Consider the following 23,116-nt stretch of genomic DNA (forward strand, 5'->3'; position numbering starts at 1 on the left):
ACTGAATATCATTAACCTCATATAACCTAAGTTCTTACTGCAAGGGCAGTGCTGAAAAGAAATGCAAATGAACTCAAGTCTAGATGGAACAGAAATGTTAAACAGCTGAAGAAAACACAATTTAAAGGAAACAAACAAAACAGAAAAAGGCCAAAATATCCATCCTACATAAACTTTCTCCTTCCAAAAAATTGTCCTCAAATAAAAAATATATATATGTATATATCAGCTTTTACAAAACCAGATTTTGACAATTAGAACATCTAACATCATTTACATAATATTCAAACAAATATCACACCATGATATACATGTAATTCAATTTTTACAATATATTAATGAGATTGTTTCCAGAAGATTAAACTTGAAAAACCCAAAATAATTTTTTTTTGCATTGAGTAGCCCAAAAGATTTTTTTTTTTCATTCCTAAAAGATAAAGTAACAACGTTGCGATTTCTATACCAATTTCAAATTACGTGTACTATAATCTTCATAAAAACAAATTTGAAAAAAAAGGCTTTTTTTAATGTGCTTTAGTCCAAAGGATAGATGAACATGCAAATAATTCCTCCATATTAATTTCATTTTGTAATTGCATGTTATTTAATGCAACAGTGCACCAATAAAGAAAAAAAAATTATTATTAAGAAAATAAAAACGGATAGCCACTCACCGAAAAGAGCCCCGATGTGTAGCAGAACAAGATTCGGCAAACATTGTTCCTGTTATAAAGCGATGATCTGACTACTAATAAAATCTGTTGTGAAATCACGTCCGTATGTGTGTGAGAGGGCCTTGCATGGCATTTTCATTTCTAGTAATATCAAATTTATGAATATTAAAATAAGATTATTGTCAGATTGTGAGGCACTTTTTCATGTCATAGATAACCCATGTGATGTCACTATGTCGTGAAAAAAACAATCAAAACCAGATTAGGGGTGTCCAGGTGTCAGAATGGCCAATTTGTAGATATAAGAATACTCTCTTTTGTCTTTCTATTTTGTTCCTTATGTACCCACAGCCAATTCATGCAGCTGCACTGACAATGATGTCACAGGGATTTTGCAATGCATGTGCACACACACATGCAATATAGAAATTGTAAAAAAAATGTTTTGCGTGAGTCCCATTAATGTAACATATTATCAGCCTCTTCTTAGACTTAGTATTCTCATTTTGAAATATATATTCAACATTTGTTGTAACTTGTAACTAGCAAAACTTTGCTGTCTATATTATGCAATTATAAAATTAATAACTCTCATTTGGAAGTGAAAGTACTGTTGTTGTTTTTTTGTCTTTATTATGCAGTTATACATTACTGGTAATAAAATTACTAGTAATAGCTGTCATTTGGAAGTGAGAGTACTGTTTTTTTTTGAAAAGTTTGAAAATTTGGATGCTTCCATTAATGAACAGTTGCCAAACGGTATCTTACCTTGATTTGTAAGGGGTTTTATCACACCATGTTTGAGAAAAATTAGAAGCTTACAAATAAATAAGTTTCTTTTTTGTTTTTGCTCAATTATCACATCTTTGATGTGTCACAGCATCTTCAAAGGTCATTTCAACATTGTTACAAAACTTTTCAGGTGGTCGCTAGTCGGGTAAAAGTATTTTTTCTGTATATTTATCATTATGGTGCCCACACCTTTTTCTTGGAATGAAGCATAAAGAGGTTGTAGCCCTTCAAATAAATTGGTTTGGGAATCCAAAGTCACAAAATGACAACAACAAAAAAAACAATGAAAATGAGATGGGATTAAAACCAAATGGTCATTCTTTGCTTGACTGCTATTGAGTCCATTTATGCATTATGCTTCTTTGACCTAAATAGGTGTGTTTAAAATATTAATTTAAACTTCCTCTAAAAAAATGATTGAAGCAATCAATTAAACATGCTGATGATCATACTGTGAACTTTTAATAAACTGGTAAGTTTGTTTAATTCCATCTCATTGTCATTAGTCTTTCTTTTGCCATATTGTGACAGTCTCTTTGTTATCAAACCAATCTCTTAATGTACTTAGTAAAAGTTATTGAAGCTACATGTACACGTAGCCTGTATCAAAATTTTTGTCCATTTTGACTGCTCAGTCAAAAAGGACAGATGAATTTGTGTAGTGCGCTTGTGAAGTTTGATAAGTTTCTTTTGGAACCCAGTGTAGTAAGAAAAAAAATCCTGTGAAAGTCATTCATTGGTTCAAATCGATTAAAGATTTAAACAAGTTCATGAGTAGCAGGAAAAGTCCACCACAATAGCCTGGAGGGAAAGCATTAATTCATTTCCTGTGAAAGGGATAATGACATCCTTGGTTATCCGTATAAGGGCATGTACTTCACTATACACTGTGATTCAAATACAATGGGAATGATGATGTCATCACTGTAGGGGGAATACCCTGTTCTCTTCCGTGCATTCTATTTACAGTTAGGGACATTTTGCTTGTGTGCTTACTGCAGTTCCACCGATTGTAAATCTTTTTGAAAAGTTTTTTGTGTTTATTCTAAGCACATCCATCAATATTAGAAACATTTCTCAGTCATATTCTTGAGAATATTGTTTACTAGGAGAGTGTACAACCTCTAGTTACAATTTTGGTACATCACGCCAAGACTTGTGCATTGTGGTATGGTATGTACATGTTCAGTTTAATAATTGTCATCTAGTCCTATATTCTATCTGCAGTTCTGAACTGCATGTATGTTTGTTTATTTTTTTTTAGTGGATTTTGTTCACTTTGTCCATAAAAAGAACATTTCATGTGTTCTGTAATGATTTATCAGGCATTGTATGTGCATCCAGGTTTTTTTTTTAAGAATGTTTTTCCTGGTATTGAAATCATTCTTAATTATCAAATTGAAAGATATTGATAATGTTTTTGGGGTGCAAGACTCTTACTTCTCCCTTTTGATAATTAATGAATTTTATAGTGAGAATCAATCTAAAGAAAAATGCTTATGCTTTAAAATGAAATAGCAATGAGTTTTCTATTCATATTGAAATACATGTGCATGTATGGTGATTTTTTTTCATATGTATTTCTTTTTACAAATTTTAGTGACATTAAAAGTAGAGGATTTAAACAGATTCAACTTTCTTATTTGCACAAATATTGTAATAAATGTATTAATACATAAACAATAACAGTCTAGTTACACCAATGATACTGACTCCCCACAAGGACCGATAGCTTAGATTGATCTTGAGTCAGTTTACTGTTGTGACTGGGGGTAATACTCTTGATACAGACTTATACTGTGTGTAGCATACATGTGCCTACTGTCTGTTTTAATTTGTGTAGGCCTATTGATAACAGACTCATCCGTCTATGCATGATAAATCTCAAGTCATGTTTTTTTCCTATAAAATTTTAGCGCAAGTGAAGTATGAATTATCCATCCCATCTCACCTTGTAATTTATAGAATTAATTCACCGACCATTCACGAGACAACAACAACTAGAAGTCTATTTTAAAGTGTAGGAGAGATTGATTAAAATGACACCTCATCCTGAGGATAATATCACTGGTAGTCAGAAGCGTTCTCCCCTGGGTCTACCCTTGAAGGTAGGAGATGCAGACCACACCAAGACTAATAGGATATGGAGTAAAGTACGGGACAACCTCCGCAAGGCACCAGACCGGCGCAGACCAACGTTCTTGGCGGTAAGTCCATGATTTAAGATGATTTTCACAGAACTGTCACTAAAATATGTTAACATGTATTTTTATTTTCTGCTTAAATAAAAAAAAAAGAATTGATACATGTACTTCAGGGTGACAGTTTAAACCTTTGATTATATTACGTTCAGAATGTTATATTCTTGGTTAAGAACGAGGGATTATTTGAACTGATGATATTTTTAGTGACGATAGCACTTGGGTTTTTAAAAGGTTTCCTGAGAATAAGTACATTTTTCTGATACTGCTACGTATTCATTTGTGGGTTCAATCCAAGGCTGAGTCGCACAAAACAATGTAGCAAAATATGACCTCATACCTTCTTGTTTGCCACTTAGCATTTAAATTATAGAAGGATAACACAATTTGTTTTACTTGGACTGCTTGTAGAGCAGTTTTATTGAAAGCTACCCTGAGTGAATAAAATATTATTTCCTGAATATACCACACATTTTCTTTTGATCTTTCAGGAGATGCCATATGCAACAGCAATATTGCCCTACTGCTGGCAGCTCTTTGCCCCAGACTTCAACAAGTATATGAGGCAGGAGCTGTGTGACATTCCTTTTGGTCATTTCTTAGAAGAGAAGAAGATATTGAACTGGTGTCCTGTTTTCACCAAGCTCTACCCACTCAATGCAACAGGTTTGTCCAGTTCATCTATTGTAGTTAAACCTCGTTCATGTTTTCAAGTAAACTGTACAGCGCTAAGATCATTTGATGGCATATAAGAATGAGGATCACTGAATACTGGGCCAGTATTACTGGCTATTTGCATCTTCCGTTTACCGTAAATGCTTTATTATGTGGCTATTTCGGAAATAGAATTCAAGAGAAAATATGTCTCCTTTTGACATTTCCCTGAGGAAAACAAGATCATCAGAGTTGGGGAGGTTCAGGAAGGAAGACCTGTTGGTTATGGTTATTGATTTAACCCTTAAAATACACAGGCAGCCTCTCAAGCTCTCATATCTATAGGTCTTGTTTTCTTTATCGTGCAATATGACTATAATTATTACTCTTATTGATTACTCTACAGGTATGTAACTGCCAAATGAATAATATTAACAATAGTAATAATCACCATTATCTCCATCACCACCACTACCACCACCATCATCATCATCATCACAATCACCATCATCATTGGCATCATCATTACCATGTCTTGAAGGCATATTTATTTATTTAGATATTAATTTGAATTTGTATTTTAGGTGATGGAAATTGTCTACTTCATGCCATATCCCTTGCCTTGTGGGGTGTAGAAGACACTGACCTTTGGCTTCGTAAAGTACTTCACACTGTAATGAGGGGAGAGTTTGCAGGAGCCAATGAATCGCGATGGAGACGGGAAAGAAACCTCTATGATGCTAAGCATATGCCTGGTCAAGGTTTTCGTTACAACACCAAGGTATGTTTATCACAGGCAAATAAGTATTTGCTACTCTGTTGGAAAATGAATCTTTTTTATTTGTAAGAAGTGCACAGTTGTAATACATTTGTGAAGATCAATGGTTTGCATGCTTGTGTGATTCGTTTTAGAGTAGGTGTTTTATTAATAATTTTACTTTAAGACTTTGCCTTGATATGAGTTGAATGTAGCCTGATGTTTTTACTTCTTCATATGACTTCTTCATTTTAAAATCTCATGCTACAATATTTATTCTCTCTTTTCCTTTGAGATTTGCTTATCTTTTGAGTGAATTTCTATCTCATGTTTCCAAGGTTATTACAAATTACATACCAGCACAGCAAACCCCCAAATGCTCAAAACATTACATTATTTGTGATCTTTTCTGAAATGATATTTCTCACACACACACAAAAAAAATCATCAATGTGTGATCATTTTTCACTCAAAAAAGATGCCTATATTTCATTGAAAAAAAAACACATGCACTTAAACAGTTTAAATCTGAGAAATTTATTGTTTTTCTTTCAGGAATGGACAGCAGAATGGAAGATTGTAGTTGATATCGCCAGCCCTGAACGTCGCATTGATCAAACGCTGGGCCTGCCCTATGAGTGTCTGGAGGAATTCCATATCTTCATCATGGCCAACATCCTGCGACGTCCTATTATCGTGGTAGCAGAGAACATGTGGCGTGATGCAGCAGGCAAATCTCTTCAGCCCATGAACTTCAACGGTATCTACTTGCCTCTTGGATGGGATCCCAAGGAATGCGTCCCTCATCCCATCTTGTTGGGATATCACCAGATGCACTTTTCGCCCCTGCTCTGCACCTCCCCGTCACCCTACAAAAAGGAAGACAAGTTTTACTGCGTGCCGCTGGTCGACCATGTCATGAAAAACCTTCCGATCCACTTTTTGAAACCAGAGGAGGAAGGACAGGAAACCAGGCTTCTGCAGATGTACCTGATCTGTGAGGAAGTAGGGATTGGGGACCGACCCATCATGTGTGCCAGACTAGCGACAGATCCCCCCAAGGAGGAAATGGATGTCTTTCAGTCCTACTTGAATGTTGCAGAGACAAGGTATAGGATGTACTCAGAGGAGCAGCATAATCCTGAGAATGCTGAAGCTCTGAAAGCAGCAGGGATGATGTCTGCCATCAGCACGCAACAGTTGAATGAGAAACTAGCTGCTGCAGGTGATTCAACGCTCACAAGACATCCTGGACATGATTCCAAAGTGGAACCATCAGTTGCTTCAACTGGAAGATCACCTCTGAATGATGCCTTTGATATGGAAACTGAAGAGAGTATTATGATATCAAGTACCGCGCTACTGTCAAGTGGTATTAAGGCACCACCATCAGATGCCAAGAATACTAGGTATTCTACAGGAACAACCCTTGTTTGTAAGAATCCAGGCTGTCACTACTTGAGAGTTTTGGCGAGTGATGAGTACTGTGAGAGGTGTTACAAGGCCATGTCTTCGGTCGGCAAACAGGCCTTCAAGAAATGCCGCGTTGATTCCTGCTTGAATGGTGGAGAGAGAAAGTATGAGGGACTTTGTCAGGTATGCTATGACCAGAATACATTCATGAATGAAGATACTGCTCCTACTCGCCACCCAACAAGCCTAAAGGACCTAAGCACAAGTCCCAAATTCTATGGACTGAATGCAAGAGGTCCTGTTATCTTTGACCCTGCCACTAAGCAGGATGGAAACGGAATGGAAGTAGATGAAGATAAAACTTCTGATAATATGTTGAACACTAACGTTGTTAATGAATTCACAGTGGGAAGCAAGCAGTGCACCAGCCCAGGCTGTGAATTCACGGGTAATCCAAACTATGATGGTTTGTGCAGCAAGTGCTTCAAAGACAAGATAGGACTAGAGCAACAAAATGCAGCAGGATCTGAGGCTTTGGGATACCTTGATAGATCTCCCCCACAAGAAATTCCATTGACAGTAGGTAAGAAGAAATGTATCATGCCAGAGTGTGAATTGACTGGTCATCCAGAGAAAGGGGATTTGTGCAGTGGTTGCTTCAGCAGACAGACAGAAATTGGTTGGGAATCTGGGTTACCAGTGAAGACCAAAGACAAGAAGCCTCAGCCACTTCCAGATAAGAATATTCCAGGAATTTCAAGGGGGTTCAGTGCAGAGAGACAAAAGCAGCTGTTGAAGGAAGTGCCTCAGCAGTGTTGTACACCTAAATGTGAAATGTATGCTCACCCCAGCCAAAATGGATTATGTTCTGCCTGCTACAAGGAATCCATAGCAGGCAGATCTAGTCCTCTTGACACCAGGAGAGCACTACCTTTATCCCAACGAAAACGAGCAAAAGATCAAGAAGGCAGCAGCTACAGACCAATACTGCAGTTCACTGTGCAGAAGAACATGTGTGCCATTCCTGGATGCAACGGTGTCCGTCTCCAAATTGGATCTGGTGACCTCTGTCGCACTCACTATGAAGAGAGCTCAAGAAGGTATAGCCCAACAACCACCACACCTTCACCCTCAGGGGCCTTCACAAGAACAGGCATGCCATCTGTGGGTGGGAGAGTCCAGCCCTCTGCTCCCCCACAAAGCATCTACGCCTCCCAGTCAGGTTACCGCTCTAATGGAGTTTCCAACCACAGGGAGGTTCCGCAAGCTGTTGAACCAAGCCAAATGGCTAGGACAACTCCGGAGATCTGTTCACATCCTTGTTGTAAGAACCCTGCAGTTCCTCCTACTTACATTGCCTGTAGAAGATGCCTGAGCTTTGTTGATAAGGTCAATCAGATGGAGGCTGCCATCAAGTCTGTTCATGGAGAGGGCGCCGTTTCCAAGACTCCTGCTGTCCGTAAAGCTTTAGAGAATGATGAGATGTCACCAATCGCCTTAGAGACTGGAAGAGATCCGTATGACCCACCAACTGAAACAGTTAGAAGTAAGCTTGCCATTCCATTTTTATTTCATCCTTGTTACAAGAGAATGTTTAAGCTGTTCAATGTGTAAGCTGTTCAATATGTAGATAGAAATTTATGCCTGACTGGAATATGCTGAATCATACTCTGTCATTTTTACTCCCATCAGCTTAAGTTAAATTTAATCTCTTTTATTGAAATCCATGTACATGTACACATAGGTTAAGCAATTGTATTCTGAACTTAGAGTTTAACTCAAACTATGTGTTGGAATAATGAAAAAAATAATAGATATTTTTATCCTCACCATTAAAGCATGGTAAAAAAGCGTAATAAAGATAGAACTCCACAGCATAAACAAATTATTTACATTATCGGCTTCCCCTATTTTTCTGCACATAGTCATATGTGGCCTAGTATAAAGTTAAGTTGGACTTGTTCCTATTTGATTGTAATACCAATAATTTCTTTTATATGAATCTACAGATCTGGATATCCATGAAAAACCTTCCTCCGCTGGGATCAAGGGTCAGTTTCAATATGACTATATCAAAAGGGTCAAGTGTCAGGCTGTAGGAGGTGAGTCAGATGCAAGAGATATCTTTTCATGAAAAGTTTGTTCATGATTTTCACTTACTGATTTCCTCTCTGCTTAAGGATTTACAGTAGCTTATAACAATAACCAGTGAAAATCACTGTCATAAAATGCTTCTCTAAGATCGGGAGGGTTGGCTATCAATGAAAATCCATCAAAGAAAAGAGAGTTAAGATGTGAGTAGACCAAAAGCTCTGGTCTCTGTTATATTGCTTGTTCCGCTGAACTGTGTTGGCTCCACTCACCAATTACATAGACCGAAGTTCTATTTAAAAAACCTGATCTCTACAGGGACTCAATGGCTATATGTTTATGTATTAAGTTCAGATAAACCAGGGAAGTGGAAGTTGCGTGACAGCCTTCATTTAAGTTTATTTTTTCCTGTTCTGTTGCATTTCAGGCCAAAACGGAATAATAATCTTTATTTTGGTCCAGTACTTTTTATATATTTTCATGAAATAAAGACAAAATCTATGAACCCTGCAGGGGGGGGGGGGATTTTGCATTGTCAACCTCCTAATGGCGGCTGCAAGATCGTGAGCCGTCTGTTTATGAGGAGAAATCTAAAAAAAATTTAATGTGAAGAAACTCCTTGAAACAGACAGCTGCTAGCTGTCTAAGATGTTAGCAGCTCCCCCATAGTTCAAGTTTGTTCAAAATGATATGTCAGATACTTTGAATGCACAGGTAAAATTGATTTCGGTCTGCTTTAAAAATTTCAATATGGAATTAATATGACTTGACATATGTAGAAGCTGCTCCAAAGACTATTAGTACTCTAGTATTTGAAATATTTTCACCAAACCTTCATTGTTATGTTTCACTGTGAAATTCCCCTACTGTAAGCCTGGCTCACTCCTTTGCATGTTGTGTTGAGCTCTGGATTGCCTGAATGCAGGCACACCACACAATGAAACAAGTTAATACAAGATTAATATGCAGTCTAACTCAAATACGAGTAAGGACAAGCAACATCAAGCAGATTTGGCATAGGTCAACACAGCATTACTGCCTGATTTACCTCAAATTAACTTGCATCACTTTGTTTTAATGTGCACAACTTCTTACAAGCTCCAACAAGCTCATAAGCTTAAGTGTGATTTTAACTAAATGTTTTGCTGTATTGTATGCCTCTTAAGGCTGCATATTACTTTTTTGCCTAACGTAGCAAATATGGAAAAAACATCGGCATCTGTTTGAGTACTGTCACAGCGGTGTGTACTCAAATGTGTTGAAAATTAGCAACACTCCCCAAACAGTCAAATACAAATTAAAGTATATGTCTTACTTTGTGTACATGTAGGCATAAATTTGCTGATGGGATTACAATATGAAATTTCTTCTTCAGAAATTCTGATATCTAGGACACATAGAACTATTTAGTCATTGCTTACGTGCTGTAAATGCAATGTAGAAGGGTTCAATTTATTGAATGGGATATGAATCACCTTACCTACAAACATTCTGTATACTGAATTCTCTCATCTAGGTTGCCCATATAACATGTATGGAAATCCACAATACGGTAACCTCTGCACTCAGTGTTTTGACCGGGAAGTCGTCCTTCCTAGACAGAAAAATTTCACTAGCAGTTCTGCTCCACTAAAGAAGTCGTCTCGTAGTAGTCACACCCTCCCTCCGAAGTCCCAATCGGCTGTAATCTCTGGTACCAGCACTACCTCCAGATCAGCGGCACGTGCGTCCAACTACCAGAAGTGCAGCAGCCAAGATTGCCACAACCAGGCTAACCCTCAGATCATGGAAGGCTACTGCAATGACTGCTACCCAGCCTACAAGGACAAGAAGAAGAGTCGCGCATCTGCTGGCGCGCGGGATCGGTCCGCACCATCGTCCAGAACATCCAAGAGAGAGCTGCTGCTTGGGCAACAGGATGATATTTTCCCGATTTCAGCACCTAGATGTCATAATGATACATGTTCTAACTTCGGTAATGATCAGTGCAGGGGATATTGTAATGGTTGCTTTCGGAAATTAATGAACCAAAAAGATTTAGTTTAGAGCTCTGTAGCTATACAGTGCGTATCAAAAAAACGGGACAGATTTGAAAAGTCTATAAATGTTTTTTTTTCAAATAATGATGTCTATATTTTGGTGTTGATAGATGCTCTAAGGTCTTATCCTTGAAATGCAATTAAAAAAAAATGAATTTTATTCATGCTTGAGCGAACACGGGACGTTTTTGTTGGGGGTTCAAAAAGAGGCTTGCGCCAGAATTGCAGAATATGTGTAATACAATGATCAAACTTCTTGCTAATCAGGAGACTTCCTCTTGACCTTTTCATTATCTGTGCCACAATTTTCGAATTATGCTGTCAAATTTCATTTACAAAGTTATTTATTTAATTGAATTATTTTGTTTTTTCATTTAAACTTCTCTTACCTTTAATTTTCCTTCATAGGTAACTGAGAAAGGAAGATTTTTTTGTCAACCCAAGCAAGAAGATTTGAATTATTTTTTTGGAAAACTTGTGATTATTCAAATCGTTTTATTATGTGAAACAAATAATGTTATGTACCTTTAAAAGACATGAATCTATTTTTCAAGGGGTCATTAATTCCTTGACCAAGTTTAATTGCTTGACAGGAAACACAGGAAGGGATTCATGTTTTCAATGACAATGGTGTATTGAATTAATTTTGAGGGAGCTAGATATGGCAGATCGGGTAAAATGTATTAAAAAGTTGTGAGCGAGCGAAGTGAGCACGCAAATATTCCCACTTTTTTTAATTACAATATCAAATTTTGAGATAGATTTTGACATAATATTCAGAAAATGATATCATATTTTACTTTCTATATTTCCTTATTTCCTGTCCACGTTTTTTCTTGGTCATGATTTTTTTTTAATTGAGGGGGGGGGGAGCAACCCGAGCGCCCGCCCATCTGTGTGGCTTTGTTCAAAAGGCACGACAACCTTTGTAGCACATAATGAAAAGATTTGAGAAAAAATCCATGCTCTCCCATAATTTGGTTGAAAAAAAAATTTTAGCTTGAAGAAGGAATATCCAAAGTTAACAGAGAGCATATTAAAAAGAAATAACAGAATAATTCAAGCAAATAAATAGATCTGAAAATGAATTTTGACCGCATGATTTGAAAATTATGGCAAAGATAATAAAAAAGGTTAAGAGGAAGTCTGCTAATTAGCAAGAAGTCCGAACATCATATTACTCATATTCTGCAATTCTGGCGCAAGCCTCTTTTTGAACCCCCAACAAAAACGTCCCGTGTTCGCTCAATCATGAACGAAACTAAATTTTTTTGATAGCATTTGAAAGACAAGACCTTAGAGCACCTATTAACACCAAAATATAGACATAATAATTTGAAACTAAAATTTTATAGACTTTTCAAATCTGTCCCGTTTTTTTTGATACGCACTGTAGTGGAAGTGACTGACTGAAAGTGATTTCCTATTGTTAAGTAAACATCACAAGTTTCCAGCAGAGGCATATGCTGGTGCTATACAAGAAACCATCATCTACAGATAAAATGGAATAGAATGAAGAAATTAATCATGTATATAGAATCCAAATGTACAAAAGTAATTTATTTTTGTAATATTAACTCATATGTTCATTTATTTCAAAAATAAATTGTGAAATAAATTTGTTCAAAATAGCAAAATATTTCCTTGTAAAAATATATATTATTGTTCATATTCATGTGACCAATAGCTGAAATAGAAGTTTGTTTTCTTGATTGAATTTATATTCTGTGATCGAGGACTGGAGAAATGGGCGGGGGGGGGGGGGGAGTAAGCTAATCAATCTTTGAAAAATTTGTCAATATCAGCAGCATTAATGGGGGAACAGTTTTAATTTAAAATACAATTTAGAATGCATGCATGTTTTCACTAAACTTATATTTAGTCATTGATTTTGATGAGCATTAGTTTTCTCTCTCCAATTTTCAATACAAAAGTATTTGCAACACATGTAGGATTATTTGATTATGTAATTTATTTTCACAATTCAAAGCATAATTTTTTACTATATACCATATGTCAGAAAATACATGTATTTGGGATGAATAACCCACAAGATTTTCATGACCTACATGAATATGCCCAACTTACTATGAAATAAATGATTTTGGATATGATTTCCGTTTCCAAATATGATAAAGTTTTATTGGAAATTAATGTAAAATGTAGGCATGATATTAAAACCTGATTATTTTTGTGTTTCGTACAGTTTTAAAACACGTAAAACTCATCTTGTTATTTTCAATTTGTTTCCATGTCATCTTTGGGAAATGGTGATAACATTTAAAATTATCATCACCTATTAAATCTTAATAATTAACATAGTTCCAAATGGTGAAAATATCAAACTTCTAGTCTATTGCGAGCCTCCCTGTTGGAATGAAAGCAAGTAGTATTCCTGTTCAAAGATACAACACAGATACATGAGACAAACTAACATTCAAAAATTCAATGTGATATGAAATTGTTGGTAATGCTAGTAGTTCACAGGGCTGGAGCCACCATGCACCAATTGGGAGGCAGTCTGAACCATTGTACGCCACAAGCTACCTTATTGGTGCCATTAGGTGCCACAACCACTTTGACGCAAACAGAGGCCGGCACCATGTGCGATTTTGTATAAACACAGATTAGGCATTAATCACATATATTTCAATGCTGTAAAGAATATTGAAATATAAACTAATGCATGTAAATGTAATTCATGAAAATTTTGTAATGAATGCATGGGAAGTGACTCCCCTTGAATTTTGTACAGCAGCCCAGGGGAGAGGGTGGTTACAACACCCCCCCCCCCCCCGGGACCTTAAATCTCACCAAAAAAAATATTTCCATTTCTTAATAGCAATATAATGTGATGATTGATGCTTAACAGGCTGCTTGGAATGCTATGAATCCAGTGACCGGTAATAATAATTGTGAAGCGCTTTGAACAGTCGTAGATTGATAAAGCGCTATATAAATGCCAGTTATTATTATCATTAATCAATGTAACAAATAAATTGCGATTTGTTGGGTCAGCTACTCTCATGTATCTAGACTCGTCCAATGTAAAGCTGTTTTTTGACACTCATTTGGATACCTCAAATATCATACAGTGCCAAGAGAGAAAACAAAAACTGATCATTTCATTATTGATGATTTATCATGTTCTTGGGATTCAAACATTATTTAAACAAAAAGTTCCCTTATTTCTTCACCATTTACTTTGACTGAGGTATTAAATTAAAGATCAGATATTAACATTTTTAGGCACATGATTTTGTTTTTAAAATTCAGATTCCCTCTGCCAAGTAACGTTTTTTGGTTTCTTTTCTTCAAAATGATTATTATTTCACGTGTGATTAAGGGATCATCTTCAGTTAGAAAAAATGAAAGGAGAATCTAAGCTTTATAACTATAAGTCTTTGTCTACAGGTTATGTGATAAACTTGCTGATAAATCATCAATAATTCTTGGTTACATATTTTTTTTGTGGGACGCACTCTACAGCCTAATGTAATCTTGCACAAAATGGTTCTCTCAAGTTAGCTAAATTATTAATGACTGAAATTGTTGCTAATATAATTTGTACAAAATTATGTGCTATATGCCACTTTACACTTTGTGAATCACTAAAAGTAAGTACCGGTAAGTTCTAGCTTTTCAAGTGAAGTTTTGTATAATGTAGATGCCAGATTGGGTTTACAACTTGTAATGATACTCTCGAGTATAAATACCCATTCAATCAATTCCTAGAAGATTGATATACTATGATATGTCATACTGAGGTTTTACCTGACTGATAAGAAAGCACGAATGCCTGTGAGCAAGCAACCAGGGGACCAACGGCTTAAGGTCCTCTCCAAGGGACCTGGTAATGAGGCTAGGTCTCCTAATTTGGCAATCGTTAACTGTATGTCAGTGTATACATATATAATTACCGGTAGTAAAATAATATGAGCTGTAGTGTATATCTTAGAATAATATATAATAAGATTTTTCAGACTAGATATGTTTGCTGGACTAGAAGCAACTCATTTAAATGTAGTATAATTTGCTCAAAGTTGATTTGATTGATGGGATCTATTAATCATGTAAAAATATAGGCCTAATTTTAATTTGAAAATAAAATTACATGTATGTAGTATATGGCTTCACTCTTCTTCTTTGACTTCACTCTACATGAACTGTATATAGCTTATCAAAATAGATTTACCATGTGACAAATATTCAAGAGTATACATGTATATTTAATGACGTATAAAGATCTTAAAAGATGTATGATGAATGTTTTGATGTACAAAGTATAATGGCACTTCTCATCCTCAATGATTTTCAAATTGTGTTTGCAGTACTACATGTTTATCTCTTGCTCTGTGGATTAAATGTAAATTCATGAATGTTGAAAGAGTAATCAGTGATTCATGAATTATTTAATCTTTCAAGTTGTGTCAAGCATAAAATTGAAAAGTTTAACAAGATATAGAATTCATTGAAATTTTTCATGCTGTCTTATGAAAGGTAGAAATCTGTTTTTTAATTGTTTTTTACATTCTTGTTTGTCATCATCATCATCAATATCCTCATCTTGGTCATTGTCATTATCATCATCGACATTCAGAAATTTAACATCAAGGCCACTTTAAAGTGGGGGAAAAGAAATTTAGAATATGATGAACACATATGAAAACTGAATTTTTCATTTTTGAAAGTACTTTGAAAAATATTCTAATTAGTGCATGTGTTTTACAATTCATGGGGGCATTCTAAATAAGCAAGACAAAACATGATTATTAAAGTATTTTGTTTCAGAATAAAAATATATCAATTTGATGGAGCAAATAATTGTGCATCCATAAAACAACTAAAGGTGGTGAATCTCGCCAAAATTTCAATCATTTTCTAGTCAATTTTAATTGACTAATTTAATTCAATTCTTTAAATCAATGTTTTGCAATTAATCAAATTTTCAATCGATTTTGGCCTTCTTGCAACAAACAATATATTTATGCTTTGCTATATTCAAAATTGATCTATCCATTGCAACTGTGAAATATAAATTTGAAATCAATTGCAAAGATTGTAAAAGTCAAATCTTGATATTGTCATTCCTACAAGGGAAGATTTTCATGTTTTGAACTCACAAATTGCAATGAAATGTATCCACAAATTGAAAACTGAAAAAAAAAATGGTAATGAGAAAATTAAAATGTATAAGATTATTTAAAAAATCGTTACTGGTATTAAAATTTATATATTGAGAATTATGTTCTTCCTGAATACTGATATGAATCCTATACATGACCAGAATTCCTGCCAGTTGCATTTTAAAGGACAAGTCCACCCCAACAAAAAACTTGATTTGAATAAAAAGAGAAAAATTCAACAAGCATAACACTGAAAATTTCATCAAAATCGGATGTAAAATAAGAAAGTTATGGCATTTTAAAATTTCGCTTATTTTCAACAAAATAGTTACAGTTACATCCAAATGAGAGAGTTGATGACATCACTCACTATTTCTTTTGTGAAGTTTCATTCCTCCCTGAACATGTGGAATTCCATTATTTTAACATTTTGTGATTCAGGCAAGGAGGTCCTATTCGTCAAATTTGTAAAAATTGAAATATTGTATAATTCAAACAATAAAAAACAAAAAAGAAATAGTGAGTGACATCGACTCTCTCATTTGGATGTAACTGGCTCGTTCATATAACTATTTTGTTGAAAATAAGCAAAACTTTGAAATGTCATAACTTTCTTATTTTACATCCAATTTTGATGAAATTTTCAGTGTTATGCTTGTTGAATTTTTCTATATTGATTAAAATCAACTTTTTCTGAGGTGGACTTGACCTTTAATTGTTATCAATCTCTAATGAATTTTAATTGTAAGAATTCCAAATCAAATGACAACAAAACACATCCTGTTCCTTTCATTTGTATTTAATATGAAGTTTATAAAGAGCATTCTCATTAAAGGTGCTCTCATAACTGGACTTTGAGCCAGAATATTGTATAACAAAATATTTCATCACAACAAGCATTGCCTTTCATTAACTTCACAAAGAAATCACATTATCCATAGCAAGAAATCTCAAAAAGGCAAAAGAGTAATTGTTTATATATAAAAAAGGATTAAATGAGATAATGACATTCCATATGCCGGCATCTGTTGGTTGAAACATCCAGATGGGTGTTTCATTTTCATAACACTAGGAGTGGCTTTATGAAAAACGGGTGATCCTTTCTTAAGAACTATATCAACAGGTACATCTACACCAATGAAAATCTGGTGTGTATCATTTAGCATAGGAAAGGATCACCAGTGTCTTATAAAGTCACTCGTGACTTACAAAGAGCTTATGAAACATCCACAAGGTGTGATACCCTTAAAGATAGTGATTGATTATAAAATAATATTTATAATAAATTTGTCCTATCTGTGAGGTAGAAACGGATCGGACAAGCCTACTAAGGCCTATAATACATCCAAATGAATTGGATACACCAATAGGTGGAAACACACTCATTACATGTATATTGCATTGCACGGCTGTAATGATACATGTAGCAGCATTTTAGCACATTAACTCTATAAGAGTGTTTATTCAAAAAATCTCAGAAATACTGTCAGATCCACATTTTCAGATGTTATCCCCCATGGCAATGGACCTGGGGTGGTATTCTGAGGACATTTTTTCTTTAAATTATTTTATTTTATCTCTTAAAATGAAATTGGTATTCTGAGATGACATTTTATCTCTCAGATAAAATTTAAAATTTTATCTTGCGTATCTATGATGATACGCAACAGAGCAGTGGCTGCGTGGACATACCCATCGCGTATCTGGCCATTGCAACGCGAGTGATGTGCACTTGCGCCAAAGTTAGTTTGAAAAAAGCGTAATAAAGATAGAAGAACTCCACAGCATAAACAAATTATTTACATTATCGGCTTCCCCTATTTTTCTGCACATAGTCATATGTGGCCTAGTATAAAGTTAAGTTGGACTTGTTCCTATTTGATTGTAATACCAATAATTTCTTTTATATGAATCTACAGATCTGGATATCCATGAAAAACCTTCCTCCGCTGGGATCAAGGGTCAGTTTCAATATGACTATATCAAAAGGGTCAAGTGTCAGGCTGTAGGAGGTGAGTCAGATGCAAGAGATATCTTTTCATGAAAAGTTTGTTCATGATTTTCACTTACTGATTTCCTCTCTGCTTAAGGATTTACAGTAGCTTATAACAATAACCAGTGAAAATCACTGTCATAAAATGCTTCTCTAAGATCGGGAGGGTTGGCTATCAATGAAAATCCATCAAAGAAAAGAGAGTTAAGATGTGAGTAGACCAAAAGCTCTGGTCTCTGTTATATTGCTTGTTCCGCTGAACTGTGTTGGCTCCACTCACCAATTACATAGACCGAAGTTCTATTTAAAAAACCTGATCTCTACAGGGACTCAATGGCTATATGTTTATGTATTAAGTTCAGATAAACCAGGGAAGTGGAAGTTGCGTGACAGCCTTCATTTAAGTTTATTTTTTCCTGTTCTGTTGCATTTCAGGCCAAAACGGAATAATAATCTTTATTTTGGTCCAGTACTTTTTATATATTTTCATGAAATAAAGACAAAATCTATGAACCCTGCAGGGGGGGGGGGGATTTTGCATTGTCAACCTCCTAATGGCGGCTGCAAGATCGTGAGCCGTCTGTTTATGAGGAGAAATCTAAAAAAAATTTAATGTGAAGAAACTCCTTGAAACAGACAGCTGCTAGCTGTCTAAGATGTTAGCAGCTCCCCCATAGTTCAAGTTTGTTCAAAATGATATGTCAGATACTTTGAATGCACAGGTAAAATTGATTTCGGTCTGCTTTAAAAATTTCAATATGGAATTAATATGACTTGACATATGTAGAAGCTGCTCCAAAGACTATTAGTACTCTAGTATTTGAAATATTTTCACCAAACCTTCATTGTTATGTTTCACTGTGAAATTCCCCTACTGTAAGCCTGGCTCACTCCTTTGCATGTTGTGTTGAGCTCTGGATTGCCTGAATGCAGGCACACCACACAATGAAACAAGTTAATACAAGATTAATATGCAGTCTAACTCAAATACGAGTAAGGACAAGCAACATCAAGCAGATTTGGCATAGGTCAACACAGCATTACTGCCTGATTTACCGGTACCTCAAATTAACTTGCATCACTTTGTTTTAATGTGCACAACTTCTTACAAGCTCCAACAAGCTCATAAGCTTAAGTGTGATTTTAACTAAATGTTTTGCTGTATTGTATGCCTCTTAAGGCTGCATATTACTTTTTTGCCTAACGTAGCAAATATGGAAAAAACATCGGCATCTGTTTGAGTACTGTCACAGCGGTGTGTACTCAAATGTGTTGAAAATTAGCAACACTCCCCAAACAGTCAAATACAAATTAAAGTATATGTCTTACTTTGTGTACATGTAGGCATAAATTTGCTGATGGGATTACAATATGAAATTTCTTCTTCAGAAATTCTGATATCTAGGACACATAGAACTATTTAGTCATTGCTTACGTGCTGTAAATGCAATGTAGAAGGGTTCAATTTATTGAATGGGATATGAATCACCTTACCTACAAACATTCAGAATCTGTATACTGAATTCTCTCATCTAGGTTGCCCATATAACATGTATGGAAATCCACAATACGGTAACCTCTGCACTCAGTGTTTTGACCGGGAAGTCGTCCTTCCTAGACAGAAAAATTTCACTAGCAGTTCTGCTCCACTAAAGAAGTCGTCTCGTAGTAGTCACACCCTCCCTCCGAAGTCCCAATCGGCTGTAATCTCTGGTACCAGCACTACCTCCAGATCAGCGGCACGTGCGTCCAACTACCAGAAGTGCAGCAGCCAAGATTGCCACAACCAGGCTAACCCTCAGATCATGGAAGGCTACTGCAATGACTGCTACCCAGCCTACAAGGACAAGAAGAAGAGTCGCGCATCTGCTGGCGCGCGGGATCGGTCCACACCATCGTCCAGAACATCCAAGAGAGAGCCGCTGCTTGGGCAACAGGATGATATTTTCCCGATTTCAGCACCTAGATGTCATAATGATACATGTTCTAACTTCGGTAATGATCAGTGCAGGGGATATTGTAATGGTTGCTTTCGGAAATTAATGAACCAAAAAGATTTAGTTTAGAGCTCTGTAGCTATAGTGGAAGTGACTGACTGAAAGTGATTTCCTATTGTTAAGTAAACATCACAAGTTTCCAGCAGAGGCATATGCTGGTGCTATACAAGAAACCATCATCTACAGATAAAATGGAATAGAATGAAGAAATTAATCATGTATATAGAATCCAAATGTACAAAAGTAATTTATTTTTGTAATATTAACTCATATGTTCATTTATTTCAAAAATAAATTGTGAAATATATTTGTTCAAAATAGCAAAATATTTCCTTGTAAAAATATATATTATTGTTCATATTCATGTGACCAATAGCTGAAATAGAAGTTTGTTTTCTTGATTGAATTTATATTCTGTGATCGAGGACTGGAGAAATGGGCGGGGGGGAGTAAGCTAATCAATCTTTGAAAAATTTGTCAATATCAGCAGCATTAATGGGGAACAGTTTTAATTTAAAATACAATTTAGAATGCATGCATGTTTTCACTAAACTTATATTTAGTCATTGATTTTGATGAGCATTAGTTTTCTCTCTCCAATTTTCAATACAAAAGTATTTGCAACACATGTAGGATTATTTGATTATGTAATTTATTTTCACAATTCAAAGCATAATTTGTTACTATATACCATATGTCAGAAAATACATGTATTTGGGATGAATAACCCACAAGATTTTCATGACCTACATGAATATGCCCAACTTACTATGAAATAAATGATTTTGGATATGATTTCCGTTTCCAAATATGATAAAGTTTTATTGGAAATTAATGTAAAATGTAGGCATGATATTAAAACCTGATTATTTTTGTGTTTCGTACAGTTTTAAAACACGTAAAACTCATCTTGTTATTTTCAATTTGTTTCCATGTCATCTTTGGGAAATGGTGATAACATTTAAAATTATCACCTATTAAATCTTAATAATTAACATAGTTCCAAATGGTGAAAATATCAAACTTCTAGTCTATTGCGAGCCTCCCTGTTGGAATGAAAGCAAGTAGTATTCCTGTTCAAAGATACAACACAGATACATGAGACAAACTAACATTCAAAAATTCAATGTGATATGAAATTGTTGGTAATGCTAGTAGTTCACAGGGCTGGAGCCACCATGCACCAATTGGGAGGCAGTCTGAACCATTGTACGCCACAAGCTACCTTATTGGTGCCATTAGGTGCCACAACCACTTTGACGCAAACAGAGGCCGGCACCATGTGCTTATAAACACAGATTAGGCATTAATCACATATATTTCAATGCTGTAAAGAATATTGAAATATAAACTAATGCATGTAAATGTAATTCATGAAAATTTTGTAATGAATGCATGGGAAGTGACTCCCCTTGAATTTTGCACAGCAGCCTAGGGGAGAGGGTGGTTACAACCCCCCCCCCCCCCCCGGGACCTTAAATCTCACCAAAAAAAATATTTCCATTTCTTAATAGCAATATAATGTGATGATTGATGCTTAACAGGCTGCTTGGAATGCTATGAATCCAGTGACCGGGTAATAATTGTGAAGCGCTTTGAACAGTCGTAGATTGATAAAGCGCTATATAAATGCCAGTTATTATTATTATCAATCAATGTAACAAATAAATTGCGATTTGTTTGGTCAGCTACTCTCATGTATCTAGACTCGTCCAATTTAAAGCTGTTTTTGATGACACTCATTTGGACACCTCAAATATCATACAGTGCCAAGAGAGAAAACAAAAACTGATCATTTCATTATTGATGATTTATCATGTTCTTGGGATTCAAACATTATTTAAACAAAAAGTTACCTTATTTCTTCACCATTTACTTTGACTGAGGTATTAAATTAAAGATCAGATATTAACATTTTTAGGCACATGATTTTGTTTTTAAAATTCAGATTCCCTCTGCCAAGTAACGTTTTTTGGTTTCTTTTCTTCAAAATGATTATTATTTCACGTGTGATTAAGGGATCATCTTCAGTTAGAAAAAATGAAAGGAGATATAACTATAAGTCTTTGTCTACAGGTTATGTGATAAACTTGCTGATAAATCATCAATAATTCTTGGTTACATATTTTTTTTGTGGGACGCACTCTACAGCCTAATGTAATCTTGCACAAAATGGTTCTCTCAAGTTAGCTAAATTATTAATGACTGATATTGTTGCTAATATAATTTGTACAAAATTATGTGCTATATGCCACTTTACACTTTGTGAATCACTAAAAGTAAGTACCGGTAAGTTCTAGCTTTTCAAGTGAAGTTTTGTATAATGTAGATGCCAGATTGGGTTTACAACTTGTAATGATACTCTCGAGTATAAATACCCATTCAATCAATTCCTAGAAGATTGATATACTATGATATGTCATACTGAGGTTTTACCTGACTGATAAGAAAGCACGAATGCCTGTAAGAAAGCAACCAGGGGACCAACGGCTTAAGGTCCTCTCCAAGGGACCTGGTAATGAGGCTAGGTCTCCTAATTTGGCAATCGTTAACTGTATGTCAGTGTATACATATATAATTACCGGTAGTAAAATAATATGAGCTGTAGTGTATATCTTAGAATAATATATAATAAGATTTTTCAGACTAGATATGTTTGCTGGACTAGAAGCAACTCATTTAAATGTAGTATAATTTGCTCAAAGTTGATTTGATTGATGGGATCTATTAATCATGTAAAAATATAGGCCTAATTTTAATTTGAAAATAAAATTACATGTATGTAGTATATGGCTTCACTCTTCTTCTTTGACTTCACTCTACATGAACTGTATATAGCTTATCAAAATAGATTTACCATGTGACAAATATTCAAGAGTATACATGTATATTTAATGACGTATAAAGATCTTAAAAGATGTATGATGAATGTTTTGATGTACAAAGTATAATGGCACTTCTCATCCTCAATGATTTTCAAATTGTGTTTGCAGTACTACATGTTTATCTCTTGCTCTGTGGATTAAATGTAAATTCATGAATGTTGAAAGAGTAATCAGTGATTCATTAATTATTTAATCTTTCAAGTTGTGTCAAGTATAAAATTGAAAAGTTTAACAAGATATAGAATTCATTGAAATTTTTCATGCTGTCTTATGAAAGGTAGAAATATGTTTTTTAATTGTTTTTTACATTCTTGTTTGTCATCATCATCATCAATATCCTCATCTTGGTCATTGTAATTATCATCATCGACATTCAGAAATTTAACATCAAGGCCACTTTAAAGTGGGGGGAAAAGAAATTTAGAATATGATGAACACATATGAAAACTGAATTTTTCATTTTTGAAAGTACTTTGAAAAATATTCTAATTAGT

The 23,116-nt window shown here is 35.0% G+C and overlaps 1 protein-coding gene across 1 annotated transcript; it reads left to right on the forward strand.

Annotated features, from left to right (window-relative positions):
* Window positions 1-1,517: 1,517 nt before the first annotated feature.
* Window positions 1,518-21,104, forward strand: LOC121414303 (tumor necrosis factor alpha-induced protein 3-like). Its single transcript, XM_041607431.1, has 8 exons — window positions 1,518-2,639; window positions 3,432-3,673; window positions 4,159-4,333; window positions 4,906-5,102; window positions 5,634-8,037; window positions 8,501-8,593; window positions 10,099-10,610; window positions 19,789-21,104. Exons 2-8 carry the CDS (start codon window positions 3,506-3,508, stop codon window positions 19,804-19,806), a joined length of 3,567 nt encoding a protein of 1,188 aa, XP_041463365.1. The 5' UTR covers window positions 1,518-2,639; window positions 3,432-3,505; the 3' UTR covers window positions 19,807-21,104.
* Window positions 21,105-23,116: the final 2,012 nt, after the last annotated feature.

This window comes from Lytechinus variegatus, chromosome 4, assembly GCF_018143015.1.
Source record: "Lytechinus variegatus isolate NC3 chromosome 4, Lvar_3.0, whole genome shotgun sequence".
NCBI lineage: Eukaryota > Metazoa > Echinodermata > Echinoidea > Temnopleuroida > Toxopneustidae > Lytechinus > Lytechinus variegatus.

Bases quoted from the DNA above. Each gene is read 5' to 3' on its own strand.
- LOC121414303 (XM_041607431.1), top strand. From the start codon at position 3,506: ATGACACCTCATCCTGAGGATAATATCACTGGTAGTCAGAAGCGTTCT. The intron at 5,103-5,633 runs GTATGTTTATCA...TTTTTCTTTCAG, and splicing joins GTTTTCGTTACAACACCAAG to GAATGGACAGCAGAATGGAA. The intron at 8,594-10,098 runs GTGAGTCAGATG...TCTCTCATCTAG, and splicing joins CAAGTGTCAGGCTGTAGGAG to GTTGCCCATATAACATGTAT.